At 37.6% G+C, this 19992-nt stretch overlaps 1 protein-coding gene and 1 long non-coding RNA gene across 3 annotated transcripts; both read right to left on the minus strand.

The window, feature by feature from the left end:
• Window positions 1-4845: 4845 nt before the first annotated feature.
• LOC107766026 (transcription initiation factor TFIID subunit 4b-like) lies at window positions 4846-19509 on the minus strand. Of its 2 annotated transcripts, XM_075232624.1 has the most exons (16): window positions 19155-19503; window positions 18929-19037; window positions 18074-18333; window positions 17741-17977; window positions 17560-17655; window positions 17384-17468; window positions 16522-17285; window positions 9605-9735; window positions 9408-9495; window positions 9152-9287; window positions 8966-9021; window positions 8836-8892; window positions 8598-8738; window positions 8433-8498; window positions 8049-8313; window positions 4846-5394 (listed from the first exon to the last, which is right to left on the minus strand). In XM_075232624.1, exons 1-16 carry the CDS (start codon window positions 19191-19193, stop codon window positions 5219-5221), a joined length of 2706 nt encoding a protein of 901 aa, XP_075088725.1. In that variant the 5' UTR covers window positions 19194-19503; the 3' UTR covers window positions 4846-5218. The 2 variants fall into 2 exon arrangements, with proteins under 2 accessions (XP_075088725.1, XP_075088724.1); XM_075232623.1 differs by having other exon boundaries at window positions 17741-18333; window positions 19155-19509.
• LOC142170649 (uncharacterized) lies at window positions 15948-16288 on the minus strand. Its single transcript, XR_012699936.1, has 2 exons — window positions 16166-16288; window positions 15948-16132 (listed from the first exon to the last, which is right to left on the minus strand). It is a non-coding gene; the product is annotated as an uncharacterized LOC142170649 (long non-coding RNA).
• Window positions 19510-19992: the final 483 nt, after the last annotated feature.

The raw sequence follows: 19992 nt of genomic DNA on the forward strand, positions 1-19992 counted from the left end.
GAAACTACTCCTCCTAATATTAAAAATAATGAATCATTAATAAACTTAGCATATAATGAGTGATGTCATTAAAATAGGATCTCATTGTTGAATGAGGTTATAGACTTATGTTTTCCTTTTCTCTTGAATTATATTTACTTAAATTATGTTGAAATTTATTTTATGTTATGTTGTAATTTTACATAAGAGTATTACGTTAAAAAAAAATTGGATTTTGGTTTTTATGTTATATTTTCGCTTTCATTTTATTTGCTTTAGTAGTATTCACTTATTAATCCAGATCGCATGCCATTCATTTTTTAGTTAAAGTTGATAGATTATTTTTTCATAAAATATTTGAGTAAAGTTATGACATTATATTTATAAATATTAATTATTTTATCAAGCATGTAGTCCATGATATTCTTACATTAAAGTAAAATATTATTAATTTAAAATATATCAATTATTTTTACAATACTAGTTACAAATATATGATAAGTAACTAATATATTTTTAAGAAGCAATATCTATTTTAAATGTCAAATTTAATATTATTTATGAATGAATATATTTTTTAAATCTTAACTTTTTATTTTTGATAATTAATTTTATTTTTAAAATTTAATCTACCTTTGTAACTATACTTGTGCAACCAAACAGTACACTTGTAATTACATTGTAATTACATTATGACAAACAAGCAGGTCATTGTAATTACAATATCGTGTAATTACTAGACTGTGTAATTACTATCCTAGTAATTGCACCAATTCCAATTACCAGGTGGCTTTCCAAAGAGACCCTAAAAGATACTCTCTTCGTTTACTTTTACTTGTTCACTATACTAAATATACATTTTCACTTTAGTTGTCCTCCATACCAAATCAAGAAAAAGATAATCTTTTTTTTTCTTGTTTTACCCTTATCATTAATTAGTCATTTTCAAAGTTATTTCTCAAGATTTTTTGAAATACTATCATTATTAGGGGTTATATGGTAAAATATACAGTATAATTATTATTTCTTAAAGGACGTGAAAAGTTTAAAGTGGACAAGTAAAAGTGACAGATGGAGTAATAAATAAAGTATATAATTTATCATGATATCCCTATTAATTAGTGTATAGTCTTAATGAAATTGAAAAATGATTTAGAATGAGTAATTAATGCTAAGGATAAAACAGAAAAATTAATTAATTTTCTCTTGATATGCAAAAATTGACAATTAAAAATAAAAATTTATGTTTAGAATAATTGATAATTAAAAGTGAACGGAGGGAGTACAATGTAAGGGTCGTTTGCTATGATGGATAAACAAAAAAAATTCTAAGATAAAAGGGAAAACAATGTAAGTACTGCTAGCTTCTAAGAGTAGAATATCTTTGGAAGCTCGTTCATTACATTATGTACAATCGGAGTCGTACAAAAGAAGGAAAGGGATAGCCTCGCATACCTTGTATATACTTCCCCAATCGCAAGCTATGCAATTGTCACAACTCCTTAGTCTACAATAAGAGAAACGATACTATCGTTATCATTTAAGCGTCATAACTATTACGTATCGATCACAACCTATTTTACGTTGAAACGGACAACACCTCCCCTATATATATGACTTCACACCATTCAAAAAAATTACCAAACAGCCCAAACATCATCAATAATAGACATATTGAGCCTCCCAAAATAGTCCACGCACAACCTAATTACATCATACATACGACGGTCACCGTAGTCGTGTCAAACGACCCGGAAATGTTACGAATAACTATCAGCCCATAACCCTACATATATATGGTGTTTCTCCACACCCTTCCACCTCCAAAACTCCACAAAACAGTAGTAAAACACGCAGTCCAATAGCAATACAAAACAGTCCACAAAATAGTCCGCTACAAGTGAATAACTCGAACTCACGGCTTCCGATCACCGTCCCGTGAGTTCTTACATATATAGAACAAATTACCATGAATGCACAGCAGAGAAAAATGTATGAAAGATGGCAGTAACTTACCTTACTTGTTGGATAACTCAGCCCTTCCCTTGGTTCTTCAAACTCTAGGTTTTACCTTCAAATAGAACTTGAAAGAGAGGGAAAATCGATTAGGGTTTGTGTGGGATTTTTGGGGAGGAGTTGCAGGGGTTAACTTTGGTTTTGAGGGTCTGAAATATGGATGAAATAACTGAGTTCATAACCCCTTAAAAGTCCTCTCTTGGCCGACTTAGGTCTTTTAATTTTGTCCTATCATTTTGGCAAGTAGGTGATGCACCTACTTGTCATCTACCAATCTGCGCAGGCTTGCGAAAATATGAATATCTCTATACTCCAAGATTGTATTGACAAACGGTTTAATGAGTTGGAAACTAGACTCATAGATTTTTAATTTGGTGGGTAGATCACCCCGTAATTCCGTGTAAATTGGGAGAAAAGCTTAGAAACATTTGACCTAATGTTTAACTAAAAGTATGAACCTAAGTTGCGACAATGTTTGTCGACTTTTGTTTCATTACTCGTTTGACTTCAAGACTTATGATACGGATATTATATGATTCAAATACCTTACATGACCTCTTGAGTGTATTAAGAACCTCTAGGTTTACCTGAAAATACGAGTTACAACATCCTTGATTCGTTTAACTTCTAATACTTGTTAATCACCCTTATACACCCTTGTATCACTTATGACCAATAGGATTAACTTCTTACCATCTCAAAGGTAATTCCTTCTTGGATTTATGTTAACTAATATATGGCATAAACTAACGCGTGTGAATATGGATTGTAACAATACTAATAAAGGTGTGATAAAATAGTTAAGGTGGGTACAAATCGATTCAAATATAAACTTAATTAAATAGGCAGAGGAATTGTTAGTTTCTTGGTAATGATCTAATCTTTGTCTTTGGGTATGGGGTCTTAATGGTGACTTTGCTTTTGCGCGACGATAAAGAATGTATTTGTTCTCCTTAAAAAGTGTGCTATTTGTTTTTCTGTTTTTGAATAAAATAGACATGAGATTGGAGATATGTACCTAAATTCTGTCCAACTTTCTTTTTCATTCTTTCTCCTTATGGTTTTTTCCATTTTTGGCTTTCATGGTCTGTGGTTCCGTAAAGTTAGCTGTGCACTATAATTGAAATGTATCATACGAAGACAAAGTGAAAGAGAAGTTTTCATTTTCATATCTTATGTAGTCGTTACGCAGAAGCTCTGCCATTTTCATTTTGTCCATTAATTATATATTTTTTTTAAAAAATATGTGTGAGTCTTAGCATAACAATAAGAGTTGGGATCATGTCTTAAACTGTGAAAATAGTGTCCTACAAATATGTAGTAGGAGAAAACTAGTGCATCGGGCTACACTTTAAGAAGAGAAACATGTGAGAATCATAGTATATAGTAAGGTATTTTAAGTAATATCTTTGTTTATTTAAACTCGAATATCGTAAAATTGTGTAATGGATAATCTTGAAAAAGAAGACTATGATATTCCATTCTCTCTTTTTCCTTATTCCTAAGTTCCAAATGCTCAGCTTAAACAAGTTTTTCTAGATCTGAAAGCATGTTTTATTCTGTTCTATTCGTTAAACTAAAAGGTAATGTATGAGTCCTTATGTTCTCATAACAAGCAGCACAGTACTAAACAAGTCAATTGCACAAAAAAAATCAACTTTTTCTTCATTCTGTTTTGATATAGACTAAATTATTGAAGTGGGATCAATGGATTACTGTTTTATTAGATACTATATAAAAGATAAAGTAAGAACGGACGACTTATTTTCTTGTTTCCATTTTTTACTAATAAAGTCGTGGAACCAACTCCCCTTCATTTCTTAATGTCTCCATTTCCCCAAGTTCTCACTTAGATGCATGACATGTGTCTCTCTTAATATCAATGGTTTAAATTTAATTAATTAAATTAAGCTCTTAACCATAGTTAAATAATAGATTCTCTCATGATTTACTTGCTCCCAAAAGATTTGGTAATCTCACAATTGGTAGCAGCAAATTTCCATATTTTTGTAAATGATTTTCCAAATATTTGGATGACGTATTGGAGATCACTATTTTATTTTCCTTCATTGTTTAAATGCTTATTATTTTAGTCTCGCGAACTCATTTCAAATTTAGTGAAACAATATGCTAAACTTTCGTTTTTCAGCTTCTCACAAATAACTATTTAAATCTCTCTAATGTTAAACAATTGAAATCTAAAGCACAACATATATGAAGCTATAAACAAAAAAAGAAATATCTGTACTTAAAGCGAATTTAGTGAGCGCAACAATTCAGTAACTTTCTTTTCGTATATGTTGTTAAGGTTAAAAGAGATATATTCATTGGTTCTTGTCATCCACCACCACAGTTGGTGGCGCAGCCACCGTACAAGGATCAAGGGGAAAAAAGCGTATAATAGTTGATGATATTTGCTTTTAAATAATTCTTTTGCATTAGATTGTGATTAATTTATAGTTTTATACTATATATTTTTCCTTTTTCCAATTATGCAGACATGCAATCTATTTTTTTGAAGAAAACCTGCTCCAGAATTGTGAGATTACTGCCAAATATTTGGGATATTACGGAAAAGAAGGAAATTTGTAGCTACAATTGTGGGCTTGCCAATTTTTTTGGGAGTAATATATGGAAGAATCTATTATCTAACTATGGTTAAGAGCTTGTTTTAATTAATTGAATTTAAACCATTGATATTAAAATGAGACACATGTCACTCTTCCAAGTGAGAACTTGGGGAAATGGAGAGGAGTTGGATCCGAAAGTCGTTATAGTCATTGCAGAAAGCAAGGATAAAAAAAGAACATCATTTTACCACATTCATATAGAAAAGAACACAAATTGATATATTTCTAGAATTGGGATTTTCTTTACTCAGACCTGCAACTGCAGTTGAATCGTTAAACATTACTAGAGCTTTACATTTCAAGACACAAGCTACGCTCAGCTAATTTACTTGACACTAAAGGGAATACAATAGTTCTACAACAAGTTGTAACAAATATATTCTTGGATCTTGAAAGTTTTGACCTACTTTCAACTAACTTACTTTTACATGAAGTCGTCCAGATTGAAGGACATCGTTATCTAATAACGAGCAGCATGAAACTGGGGGTTATAAATTATGTGATACAGATTATAAACAAGATGTATCATTCTCGTAAAAACAGGGGAAAAAAAAAAGGGGGGGTTAGTTCAAGATTTATGCCTCTTCCAGGAATCACGATGATTCAGCTGAAGCATTGGACCGAGCTTTCTCATACAAGCGGTATATCAATGTAGACTTAGACATTTGAGGTTCCCTTTCTAGGACAGCGATCACATCCTTTACAGTAATACTGCGAGCAATCCTAGTCTGGGTTATCACTTGATTTCTCCCAGCTCTTCTCACAGCACCTATAGAAAAGAGAGTAGTCCAAAGAAAGTAAGATAAATGCTCAAAAGTTACAGCAGCTAATGGTTAGTGGACAGGCTAAACCTGAGTAACACATTAAACAAGAAATATCAACCATATGTCCTGAATCAACAGAGGAACAGTAATATCACATTCCAAGATCATAAACACTTCAAGCCTTACAAAAATAATTACTATTGTCCCTTAATCCCAAGCAAGCTATGGGTCTGACAGAACCAAATAGCTTTGGCCTACACCCAATATGTCTTAAGAAATCGGCTAAATGTCGGGGGGGTCCATAGTGTAAGCTATGGGTTCGACCAAATCCAGTAGCTATAGCCTAGACCCTATATATGTGTTAACAAAATCCATTAAATATGTACACGTATTAAATTTCGAACCCGGATATTAGCACTTGAGATTGCTGTCCTAGAATCAAAAATGACGACCCAGTAAAATCTCACTAGTGGGGTCTAGGGAGGGTACTGTGTACGCAGACCTTACCCCTACCCCGAGGGGTAGAGAGATTGTTTCCGAAAGAGCCTTGGCTCAAGAAGACGAAAAAAGACAATATCAGTATCACCAACAGAGACCAAATGAATAATAACAACATCATAAAGACCAGAAAATAGATGAAACGCAAAAGCGATAGCCAGTAAAAAGACCCTATGAAAACGAGAGAGTAGTGAGACACCACAGTAGCCACTAGCAGTCTAAGACAAGAATCCTATCAGACTAACCCCACATAGGTACGAAGTAGAAATAGACTCAACTACCTCCTAACCTACAACCCTAATACCCGTCCTCCACAGCTTCCTATCATGGGCAATGTCCTCGGAAATCTGAAGTCTCGCCATGTCCTGTCTGATCACCTCTCTCCAATACTTCTTAGGCCTTCCTCTACCTCTTCTCGTGCCCTACAAAACCAGTTGTTCCCACCTCCTTACTGGAGGATCTGGTATAGTGGAAACATTTTGTTATGGTGGAGAGTGGGGAGTGAAAAAACTAACGGGCTTCTCCTCTGTACGTGCCCGAACCATCTGAGCCTCGCTTCCTACATCTTGTCATCAATGGGAGCCACGCCCACCTTCTCCCGAATAACATCATTCCTAATCTTATCCATCCTAGTGTGCCCGCACATCCACCTCAACATCCTCATTTCTGTCCTAGAGTCCTAAACTCATAAAGTTCAAATGGATCCGCTTCTGGCTACATCCCAGGAGGAAACTCTGGAAACATCTAAAATGCCAAAACTCTGAGCTTGCCACGAGATTGCTCGGGAGGAAATTTATCACGTTCAATGCTAGGATACTCTTTGCTGATCCAAATACCCAGAGATCTCATTCTAGTATTTTTCAACCTCCCTCCCAAGTTTTAGTTGCTCGAGTTCATTCTAGTCAGGATGTCTAGTGGATTACTTTCTTCGGATCAAGTAAAATGAGAAAATTTCATTTAAGTCCGGATGCAAAAGTTACATCAGCTGAGCAAAAAAGGAGTTGTAGCTCCTGTGATGAACCTAACCTGTGGTTACTAGTAGTAATTCAAGGAGCTAACAAAATCCATAAATTTATCTAGACTATTCGCATTTTTAAGTTTACACCAGCAAAAAAAAAAAACTCATTAGGGATCTAGCTTTAAGTTTGTATAGAGGGGAAATGGCACCCTCAAAACATCTAGGTTTCATTGTTTCCAAATACTCCAAAAAAGACACACCAGCACCCTTTTTACATCTTCGTTTTGTCGCCTTTCCTACTCTCTGGAGGCCCCAGCTGGCGTATGCTTCATTAATGGTATAGGGCATTACCCAGCTCACCCCAAAGAGGTTAAAGAACATACTCCAAATGTCTCTGGCAGCTTGAAAGTGGAAGGGATAAATGGTTGATGTTTTCTGATTCTTGTAGAGACATGTTGCACTTGCTGGTTACTGCATAGTATTATTCCCCATTTTGCAAGGTTATCATGAGTTAAGCAAGCTTCCTGGATTGCTAACCAGCTGAAACAGGCTCTCTTTGTCGAAATTTTGACTTTCCACACATGTTGTCATGAGTTCAGCAAGAGGGAAAATATTTGAAATTATAACTTTCTATATCTTCAAATCTCTGAAAATTTCTTTCAAACAATAATTTATCTATGGCTTAACATTCTTCCAGAATTTGGTTAATTTCACTATCATAGAGCATAAGGCTGCATGCATTATTGAACAGGGTATAGTTTTTTTTAAATAAAAAATATCTACTTTTGAGGACATTAAAGAAACCTTCCTTGAAAATTAAGTAATGAGAAAACATAAAGATACCCCTTTGAAAACCCAATTAAGCTATTAGACTGGTGGAAGACAGGTATAAGCATAGCACATAGTATTTCACCAAGCATCCTTCAAGAGCCCCTTCCATTGATCAGGCACCTTTTGACAGATACTTAGAATTAATTTCAAACGTTAAGAGTCTAGATAATGATTATTCATTAGAATACGTGGATATGGTGGTTTATGCAAAAGAAAGGCAAAACTGTGATTTCAAACAATGTGTGATTCAGGATCATATCAATCATGCTAACCAAAGTCATAACTGCATATAAACAAACATCATCAATATTCAGAATGCTAGTCATATGAATCTCGGAACTAGGTCCAATAACGGATCATCATCATACATACCAGGTGTGACTTTTGCAGATGACTGACTCCTGTTCTCAGCTTCTTGATGGTCCTTTGAGGTTCTTGTGGGAGTCGATAAATTCCTCCGAGTCACATCTTTACTAGGCTGTGAACCAGAAGCCACATCACCTCCCCCTTCACGCTTTTGCCTGGCCTGCTCAGCCATCAATTGCCACTTTGACAACATGTCATCCCCTCCAACAGCAGCTCGAGCAGCAACATTTGCAGCTGTAGTTCGCATCTTATCATCTTCTTCCTTGTTTGCCTGCAAAGATACAATAAGTTGAGAAGGATCAAAGTCATGAAAGAAATTACTTTGTGATACTTTTTTACAAATTTTAAAACTATCTAGAAAAACAAAAGTGTGCAAGGGAGAGTACGCACCTTTATTGATTTCCCACGACCATCATCCTTCTCCTTATCACCGTCAACTCCATTACTACCTTCAGGCTGATATCCACGTCATTAAGTAACAAACTTCCCAAAATTAACATTGACCAGTAGATAATTAGTTGACGTATGCTCAAAGTGGAAAGAAGGATAACTCACTTCATTTGCCTTTTGGAGTTTTTCCACATCAGCCTGTTTCTTTTCCCATTCTTCCCGGGCTTTTCGATTGATTGACAGGATTTCTTCACGAACATCTGAAGTGACAATTGTTCTGTGTCTTGACTTCTCTATGTCAACTCTCTACAAAAAGCAGATCTCCATCTCAGGTTCATATTAGAATCCTATAACTTTTCAGATAGCATATTTTAGAAAAAAGATAACCCAGCAGAATGTTAACCTGTTTTGACAGTCTGATGAGACTACTTATAAGTCCACGCATTCTTTCCTCCACACACTGGAAGTTGAAAGTTTAGTGGCACAAGCATTTCCCAAAATAAGTAAGACAACAAAAAAGGGTCATATCTCACCAATGACAAACATCGTTCCACATCATTGCTCATATTCTTTAAACCACATTTTGCCACTGCCAGACACAGAATCAGGTAAGCAATAAAACATAGTGATTCAGTTAGGAAGATGACTTACTTTATCATGTAACTATACAATACCAAGTTGCATATCAAAAGAGTAAAGAACTAATAGAGGGATTTAACTGATTTCTGTCAATTTCTTCTGAAGTGGAATTTTCTGCAAAATCAGCTTTTCCTCTTCTTCTTGCACAACTCGTCGAGATGCTTCCGAAACTCGACTGTCCTCCTTGGGCCCAGAAAATAGTTGTTCTTCCTCTTCCTGTTTTATGCATTACAAAATAATATCAAGCTAGTACGAAATACTTCTGAATAACTGTTTTAAACAACTTGTGATGAGCACAAAATGTATTCCACTGTGGGGAATCGAGGGAGGTATTACCCTTAGATTAACTCCACTAACAGCAGTAACATCATTAAGTTGTTCAATGCTCTGATCTAAAAAAGCTCCTGAAACCTTTTGCTTCTTCCTGTGAAATGTACAAATGAAAGAATACAAAGTGAAGTCAGTACAACAGACACAATAATGAGACATTATTCCAGCAAAACATCGCAGTAGAGGTGCTCAGAACAGTATACCCTGAAGGTGGAGGTGAGGAACCTAGCGTATCGAGGGGCTTCTTCTGTCCAATGGAAGGCTTTTTCACAGGAGTCTTTCCACTGTTTCCTGGCCCAAGTAGAGATGTCACAGAAGTAGTCCGAGAACTCAACTGATGCAACAAAAAGTGAAAGAAGAAAAGCAACAGTGAAAAGCATGGAGATAATAAAGTGCATCTAATCGACAACTTCAAACAAATACCAGCAAGACAAAAACATGAAAATTCAGAAAGGAGCACAGAAACGTGCAATCAAAAATATTGCAAGTGAGAAATAAGATATATGATGACGAACAAAGTGACTGCCAGGAACAGATCTCATGTTGCCAATCATCTGGCAGATATAACTTTTCACGTTCACTTTGACCCTCAGTGGTGAGGGCGTTGTGAAAAAACATCAATACTTTCTACTTTAAACATTCCTATATTTCTGTTTAGCTGCCATGGGCTTTCCTTCATAACCCAGAAAAGAGAAAAATGTTCCAAGATACTAAAGGGACCTGAAGTGGATACAAGGTTCCAATAAGAGGAAATACTGATACTATCTATTCTATCTTTTCCTATCTGAAAACTTGGATTTGAGCAGTTCTTCTATAAAATATACACAAGTCTCACATAGACTGATAGACAAGCTATGTCTGGAAATATATGTATGTACAGTCGGCGGTCTCTATAACAACATCCAATATAACAACCATTCACTGTTAGCGGAAACGTAAAAGAAAGAACACAAGATTTAACGTGGTTCGGATCAAAATAATCCTACGTCCACCGGAGAACAGTTGCCTTTTTAATATTAACAAAGGAAGGGGAGAGTTCCCAATTACACTTAAAAGAATTTCTTTCTTAACTCTCTACTCACTACAATGTGTTGTATTATTTTTGGGATGATTTCTACAAATGAAGGAGTGCATCTATTTATAGAGGTAAAGACCTCCTCTTGATGTCATGGGTGACATCAAAGGAGGAAGCTTCCTCCTAGCATCCACACCAACTCTTTCCACCAACTCTTCCAATTGGCATGCCATTGTTGACTAAACATAAACCAACACCTTCAATCTCCACCTTGGTTTGCGTTTCGAGCGTGCGTGTGAACAACTCTGGCCAAAACTTCTAAGCTTACTGGGCAACCCCGTTGTAAGAAACAAGAAGAATCAAACCATTGTTGAACATACCACCTCCACCTAACAACTGTTCTCTTCGGAGTTGCATCAGTTGATGCACACCCCCGCCAAGTCCTTGCAGTGTGCAAACTTAGCGAGTGGGACTATCTTGGTCAACATATCTTCAGCATTATCGTCTGTGATAACCTTCACGACCTTGATAGTTACCTCTTCAACATCTCGAATAAAATGAAATCTGACATCAATGTGTTTAGTGCGCTCATGAAATCTCTGATTTTTCATTAGAGGAATAACACTCTGACTATCACATCTAAGAGTTGATTCCAGCTGAACCAAACTCAATTCTACTACTAAACCTTTCAACCAGATAGCTTCCTTCACCGCCTCCGCTGCTGTCATGTATTCTGCTTCTGTCGTAGACAAAACGGCAATCGACTGCAGAGTCGACTTCCAACTAACGGTACTGCCAACAAGGGTAAAGATGTATCCAGTTGTGGACCTTCTTCAGTCAAGATCTCCTGCATAGTCAGAATCTACATAACCGAGAATTGAAATACCTCCACCACTTTTTCGAAAGGTCAGACCAACACCAGAAGCTCCTTTGAGATATCTCAATATCCACTTGACAGCTTCCCGATGCCTCTTTCCTGGGTTGGACATGTATCTACTTACCACACTTACAGATTGAGCAATTTCTAGACGTGTGCATACCATAGCATACATAATGCTACCAACTGCACTGGCATAAGGAATCTTTGACATATGCTCCACCTCATCCTCGGACTGAGGCATTTGTAACTCTGAAAGTTTAAAATGAAGAGCTAATGGTGTACTTACAGGCTTGCACGTATGCATATTGAATCTCTTGAGAACCCTTTCAATATACCTCTTCTGAGAAAGATGTACAACACTGTCTTCTCTTGAAATCTCCATACCAAGGATTTTCTTTGCAGCTCCTAAATCCTTCATGTCAAATTCCTTACTCAACAGTTTCTTCAAAGCATTTATCTCTGTAATGTTGTTAGTAGCAATAAGCATATCATCAACATACAACAGTAAATAAATCATTGAGTTACCAGACATCTTCTTGTGATACACACAGCTATCAAATGCACTCCTTGAGAATTCATGTGTAGTCATGAATGCATCAAACCTCTTGTACCACTGTCTAGGGGATTGCTTCAAACCATACAAAGACTTCTTTAGTTGGCATACGTGATTTTCTTTTCAATCGGCTAGGAAACCTTCAGGCTGATCCATATAGATTGTCTCTTCTAGATCACCGTGTAAGAAAGCAGTTTTGACATCAAGCTGTTGAAGCTCCAAGTCAAATTGGGCAACCAATGCTAGTAGCACGCGAATTGAGCTATGCTTCACGACTGGAGAGAAAATCTCATTGTAGTCAATTCCTTCTTTCTAACTGAATCCTTTTGCAACCAATCTCGCCTTGAACCTAGCATCTTCCACTTCAGGAATTCCCTCTTTCTTTCGGTAGACCCACTTGCATCCAACTGTCCTCTTCCCTTTTGTCTTTTCACTAAGACCCATGTCTGATTCTTGTGAAGAGACTCCATCTCTTCAGTCATGGCTAACCGCCATTGTACAGCATCCTTGCAAGAAGTTGCTTCAATATACGAGGAGGGCTCCAGATCCTTAATCTCTTCTTGTGCAGCTACGAACGCATATGCAATCAAGTTTGCTTGATCTATAAGGCGTTCCGGTTCTCGTGTCTGCCTCTTCTCCCTCCCCTTTGCAATTGTGTATGGTTCATTGACAGCAAGTTCTTCAAGGTCTACATCTTCTGACTCATCTTTAACCTGAGTCTCTTGATCCTTTTCCTTGGCAAGCTCCACCGGAAGCTCCACCTGCTCGTCGTTCTTGTTTCCTGAAAACTCCACGGAAACTTTACGGGGATCAAGTATAGAGGATTCATCAAAGGTGACATCTCTACTAACTATAAATTTGAGTAAAGACAAACACCAAAGTTTGTACCCTTTTACTCCATCCACATACCCTACGAATATGGCCTTCTTAGCCCTTGGTTCAAGCTTTCCTTCATTAACGTGATAATAAGCTGGACACCCAAATACTCGTAAGTATGAATAGTTAGAGGGTTCACCTGACCATACCTCATTCGGAGTCTTAAAGTCAATTGCCGATGCTGGAGATCGATTGACAATATGAGCAGCAGTGTGAACTGCTTCAGCCCAAAATACTTTGGACATTTTGGCTAGTAGGAGCATACAACGAGCCTTTTCAAGAAGAGTTCTGTTCATTCTCTCGGCAACTCCATTCTGTTGTGGGGTATGCCTGACAGTCCTATGTCTTGAGATCCCATGAACCTTGCAGAATTCATTAAACTCTTCATTGCAAAACTCCAAGCCATTGTCTGTGCGAAGATACTTGATTTTCCGCTCCATTTGATTTTCAACCAAAATCTTCCACTCTTTAAATGCTTCAAAAGCATCACTTTTTGCCTTCAAAAAATGCACCCAAACCTTTCGTGAGAAATCATCAATAAAAGTGAGAAGATACCTCTTTTTGCCCTTCGATGGAAGTTTAGAGGGACCCCATAAATCTGAATGGATGTAGTCTAGCATCCTCTTGTCTTGTCTTTGCCAGTGCTGAAGCTGACCTTCTTTTGCTTCCCTAGAACGCAGTGCTCACAGAAGTCAATTGTGCTGATCTTCTCACCTTCCAAAAGGTTACGATTGCTCAACATCTCCAGTCCACGTGCGCTCATATGACCCAGTCTCATGTGTCATAGTCTTGCCTTGTCATCATTAGATAAATGCACTGTAGATGCATTTGCAGAGCCAACAATGGTGCTTCCGGCCAATGTGTAAAGGCCGTTCTCCAGCTTGCCTTTCAGCATGACTAAAGAACCTTTAGTCACCTTTATAGTTCCTGCTTCGCTCATGTACCTGTAGCCTTGTTCATCCAGAGTACTCAGGGAGATCAAATTCTTCTTCAGATCAGGAACATGACGGACTTGTGTAATAGTCCTCACGACTCCATCATGGCAGCGAACCCGAACTGAGCCAATGCCAACTATTGCACAAGTTGCATTATTGCCCATTACTACGGTTCCTCCACTTTTCTCATAGCTGCTAAACCAGTCTTTTCGGAACGTCATATGCAGAGTGCAAGCAGAGTCTAACACCCATTTGTTTCCATAACTACTATTATTATTACACGATGTTGTTAGTACATAATCATTATCAAAATCATGTACCTGTTCAACTGTGGATGCACTCGCCTTTTCCTTGGACTTTGACATTGGGCAGTCTCGTTCAAAGTGCTCCTTCTTGCCACAACCCCAACACTCTGTATTCTTCTTGTTCACACGAGACTTTGATCTGTGCTTTGATTTGCTCTTTCCTTGTTGGCTAGTCCGGCCTCTCACAAAGAGCCCACTTGCCTGGTCAACTCTCTCTCCTTCAATGTGCCTCCGCACATCACTAGAGTTAAGTGTCTGCCGCACTTGCTCAAGCTTGATAGGCTCCTTGTTATACATCATTGAATTCTCAATATCACGATATCCTGAAGTCAAGGAAAATAGCAAATCACATGCAAGCGTCTCCTCCTCCCTTTTAATTCCTGCAATCTGTAAGTCCATGACAAGTTTATTGAACGCATCTAAATGATCTTGTAACGAAGTACCTGACCCCATCTTAAATGTGTGAAGACGCCGTTGTAACAACATCCTTGTTGTCACTGATCGGTCTTGGTATAGCCCTTCTAGCTTTTCCCATAACTGTTTGGCCGTCTCTTCGGTACCCGTACTCACTTCACAAAGCACGTTAGGTGCAAGGGATAGTTGGATTGCACTCAATGCATCCCCTTCAATCTTCTCCTTGTCGGGAGTTGATATATCCTTAGGATACTTTCCGTCAATAGCATGGATTGAACCTTTCCTCCGCAGTAACGCCATCATCTGGATCTTCCAGATATTGAAGTTGTTGCGTCCACTGAATCTATCAATTTCAAACTTCATGGAACTCATCTTTGCTTGTTCTTCCTCCTTGGATCGTTAAAGAATCATGTTGCTCTGATACCAATTGTTAGCGGAAACGTAAAAGAAAGAACACAAGATTTAACGTGGTTCGGATCAAAATAATCTTACGTCCACCAGAGAACAGTTGCCTTTTTAATATTAACAAAGGAAGGGGAGAGTTCCCAATTACACTTAAGAGAATTTCTCTCTTAACTCTTTACTCACTACAATGTGTTGTATTATTTTTGGGATGATTTCTACAAATGAAGGAGTGCATCTATTTATAGAGGTAAAGACCTCCTCTTGATGTCATTGGTGACATCAAACTACCTACTCTTGATGTCATGGGTGACATCAAAGGAGGAAGCTTCCTCCTAGCATCCACACCAACTTTTTCCACCAACTCTTCCAATTGGCATGCCATTGTTGACTAAACATAAACCAACACCTTCAATCTCCACCTTGGTTTGCGTTTCGAGCGTGCGTGTGAACAACTCTGGCCAAAACTTCTAAGCTTACTGGCAACCCCATTGTAAGAAACAAGAAGAATCAAACCATTGTTGAACATACCACCTCCACCTAACAACTGTTCTCTTCGGAGTTGCATCAGTTGATGCACACCCCGCCAAGTCCTTGCAGTGTGCAAACTTAGCGAGTGGGATTATCTTGGTCAACATATCTGCAGCATTATCGTCTGTGATAACCTTCACGACCTTGATTGTTCCCTCTTCAACAACATCTCGAATAAAATGAAATCTGACATCAATGTGTTTAGTGCGCTCATGAAATCTCTGATTTTTCATTAGATGAATAGCACTCTGACTATCACATCTAAGAGTTGATTCCAGCTGAACCAAACTCAATTCTGCTACTAAACCTTTCAACCAGATAGCTTCCTTCACCGCCTCCGCTGCTGCCATGTATTCTGCTTCTGTCGTAGACAAAGTGGCAATCGACTGCAGAGTCGACTTCCAACTAACGGTACTGCCAACGAGGGTAAAGATGTATCCAGTTGTGGACCTTCTTCAGTTAAGATCTCCTGCATAGTCAGAATCTACATAACCGAGAATTGAAATACCTCCACCACTTTTTCGAAAGGTCAGACCAACACCAGAAGCTCCTTTGAGATATCTCAATATCCACTTGACAGCCATTCACTGTTAGCGGAAACGTAAAAGAAAGAACACAAGATTTAACGTGGTTCGGATCAAAATAATCCTACGTCCACCAGAGAACAGTTGCCTTTTTAATATTAACAAAGGAAGGGGAGAGTTCCCAATTACACTTAAGAGAATTTCTCTCTTAACTCTCTACTCACTACAATGTGTTGTATTATTTTTGGGATGATTTCTACAAATGAAGGAGTGCATCTATTTATAGAGGTAAAGACCTCCTCTTGATGTCATTGGTGACATCAAACTACCTCCTCTTGATGTCATGGGTGACATCAAAGGAGGAAGCTTCCTCCTAGCATCCACACCAACTCTTTCCACCAACTCTTCCAATTGGCATGCCATTGTTGACTAAACATAAACCAACACCTTCATTCACTATAAAAGCCAATTATTTCTCGTAACTGATCATTATGTTATGTTATAATATGTGTCCTCTATAACAACACTTCACTATAGCCGCCAAAAAATCTCGGAACAAACGAGGCTGTTATAGAGAGGTTTGACTGTATATATAAGAAGCATGTAAATATACTTCTAAAATCTGTAATATATCCTCACTTGATAAATCAATAAATCAAGTTAGGATGCAAACCAAGAAAATTACCAATGTGCTAGTATCCATTTGAGATGACATGGAAGACGAGGCTAAATTTGAAGGTTTCATGCTAGTGGTTGATAAACCAATTCTGGAGATCTGTTCAATAGATTCATCCTTTGAACTTTCTGAAGTGGAATTTCCTTGCTCCACTTGAACAGAGGAGAAGGGCGACAACTGGGATCTTTGTAGCTGGTCATGGAAATGATCAATTGGTTCAGACTTTAGATTGGTCATTGGTGATGAAAGAATACTTCTCTGCTCTTTATTGGCAGACTGTTGCCATTGAACTGAAGGCTGCTGGGTTCTTGAAGTAGTTGGAATATTAAGACTCCCACAAGGTAATCTTTTGGCTTCGCCAAAAGTGTTTTGCTTTTCAAACTTAGGGGCGCTCATCATTCCCACGGCCTGCGTTGGCACTCCTAACTGAGTTGCATTTCTGTTCTGTTGAGCTGAAAATTGTCTCATTTGTGCATCATCAGATTGCTGCTTTAGCGGTTGTGTTGTTGAAGAGTTGAGATTAGATGCAGAATATGCACTATAATTGTTCCCTGCACTTGGAAATGTGGGAAATGATGCCTGTGAGAAGTGCAAATGCTGTTGTTGTTGCCTATTAAGTCCCTGTATTGGGAATGGTGAGTGATCCCTTTCTTGTTTTACAGCAATCAAACTAGAAGAAGGCATCTGGTTTCCTTGGGCTCCACGCAAATCTGCCTGATTTTCCACCTCGCGCAACTTTTGAGCATTACTCTCAATTGCCATATTACTAGAATCTGTCCATATTCATATAGGAGCAGCAGAAGAGAAGTAAGGTCAGCAATAAACTGGGACCTGACTAGAATGAACCAAAGAGATTCAAAGAACAAGGTACCATCTGTTGGCATTTGCGAATGTTGCTGCTGAGAAGCCGCAGACTGAGGAAATTGACCGGGAACACTCGGTGAGTTTCTAGATGCCTGAATTAAATTTTGACATAGAGTTAATACACAAAGATGGAGAAATTTCATTTTTTTTATGTAACAACTGAAAAGATGCTGCTTCATCTACCTGAGATTGAAATTTATATACAGCCATTTTGAGCATTTGGTCACCAATTATACTTCTCATGTGTCTTACAAAACCTTCCTTAGAAATTTCATTTTTCTGAACACAAATTCCTTTTGTTAGCAAAACTACTATAACAGAAAAGGCAAAATAATGCAAAAACAAGTCAGCTATAGCAAACTACTTTGAGTTTAACGTAAAGAGTCTGGAGTTGCATTGCCCTGTCCTTATCAAGCTGGGGTTGTATGTGAGGGAAAAGCATGGCAAAAGGCACTTGTTTTCCCTGTTTAGCTACATTGATTGCTGATTGGCTGCTCGACCCGGTCGCCGATTCTGACTGATTACTTGCATCTGCTGCCACAAGTGGCAGACCACTAGTTCCTGTTGTCAAGGACTGCATGGACTGCTGACTTTTCGCTCCCTGTAAGTTTAGATGTTGAGATTCTGGATTTTGAGTATTCTTTTCAGGATTTTGTATATTCACTGCTTTAGAAGAATGAAGTGTGTCCTGTTCAACCTCTGTGGTTTGATAAGTATCCTGGGAAGATATATGCTGCAAAGGAAGGGAAATGATCTCCTGTGAGGAATCATTTTTTTGCTGCTGTTTCTGAGAATCGGTACCATGTCCCTTTAACTGCATATCAGATATATTTCCATCCTTTTGCTGAACGGCCTCTGAATCTTGAAGACTATGACGACTGCCATTTTCGTCATGGTTAGAAGTTTGCCATGATGCAAACTGATTTGAGGTATAACTGCTTCCTTGAGATAAGGGTACTGTTTGTTAAAGTTATGCAAAAAATAAGATTATTTTCTAAGGAGAAAGAGAACACTACTGAAAACAAGAGAAATAAAGTAAATGATAATGGTACAGTAGCTTTTCAAGACAAAGTTCCAACCACAATCACAAAATTGTCTACACACCAACACTCTTTAAGCTCAGAAATTCTTATGCAACTCTGAAATACCTATTCTGCTGATATATGAAACAGAGATGAATTTACCAAACTGGGGACAGATAGCCTTAGTCAAAAGGGCCCTCCACCTACAACAATGAGGTTAAGGGTTCGAGCCCCCAAGGGAGCAAAGCAGGGTACAATTTTGACTAGTATTGGTGGCAGAACCAGGAGTTTATAAAAAGGGATTCAAAGGTAGCAATTATTGAACCCCTTTGTTACTTCAATAGAATTTTTTCTTATGTCTATGGGATTCAACAGCTTATATATAACCTAAAAAGATCCATTTTTTGACCTTTCCACAGTATAATCATTCAACGCGGTGTACAATATAATGAATCAATATTAAAAAATTGACAAAATTTAATTGATTACTATAAACAGTGAGTAATATCCCAAAAAGCTGATAATGTTACCGCTATCGGAATCGGATGGCTGAGATTGTGAATTATCTGCGCCTCCAATATCCCTATTTAGGGCAGCAGTGAATGCCTCCACATCCGCCCCCGAATGCATTGTTTCATCCTATTACATATCATTAATTCACCATTTCAAACACAAATAAATATACATATACATACTGCAAAATTTCTTTATTAAAGGAAAAAGGGCTAAATTGGAAAAAAGGGAAAAAGAGGTTACCTCGTCTTCTTCGAGGAGTTTCATGATAGAAGGATCCATTGAAGCGGAAATTAGAATATGGTTATTTGAGTAATTAGTAGATAATTAGAATTTATGAATTTGGTTAGGCTGGTAATAAATTATTGTATGTTACAGCAGCAACTGATGCGATTAGAGAAAACTGGGGAGATCTCTTAATTGCTGAGATGCTGGGATTGAATGTGCGATGAAAGATAAGGCAGAAACAGTGGCTAGATTTTCCTGAGTCTGGAAAATAGTTTGATTTAGTCGGAGAAATTGACGTTTATCTTTGTTGATGTTCTAACGGATGCGCGAGGAACAAAGTGAAACGGTTCTGCCTTTATATCTGAGGATAGTGGTGCTATTTATAGAGGAGGGTTTCTTTATTTTTCTCTCCCCCCCCCCCCTTTTGACCTTTTCAGTATTTTTCTTTTCCTTCAAGAAAAGACGTATTATTTTATGTTTGTGAAAATTGATAAAGAAAATGTAAAAAAACAATCCAAATTTCTACTATAAGGAATGGAGAAAATTCGAGGAAAATGGATAATTAAGGATATCATATGAATAAGTATAAATTGTACTCCTTGTTTGCAAATTTATCTCAAGCAAATTGTTTTTGCGAAAATAATTTTTCACTCCAAAACTTGAAATAATACGTAAGACTTGAAAGAAGGAAGAGATTAGGTAATATTTGAAATTACAAAGTAGGTATGTGTTATGAATCCAAACCTTAGGGAAAACTTTTAAGTAATTTTTTCAAATTTAATGCTATTAACTAAACAGCAGGGATGGCAAAAAGGGCGAGACGGGTGCAAGGCGGTACGGGTCAAGGCTATGC

Source organism: Nicotiana tabacum, chromosome 16, assembly GCF_000715075.1.
Source record: "Nicotiana tabacum cultivar K326 chromosome 16, ASM71507v2, whole genome shotgun sequence".
In the NCBI taxonomy this organism is placed as follows: Eukaryota; Viridiplantae; Streptophyta; class Magnoliopsida; order Solanales; family Solanaceae; genus Nicotiana; species Nicotiana tabacum.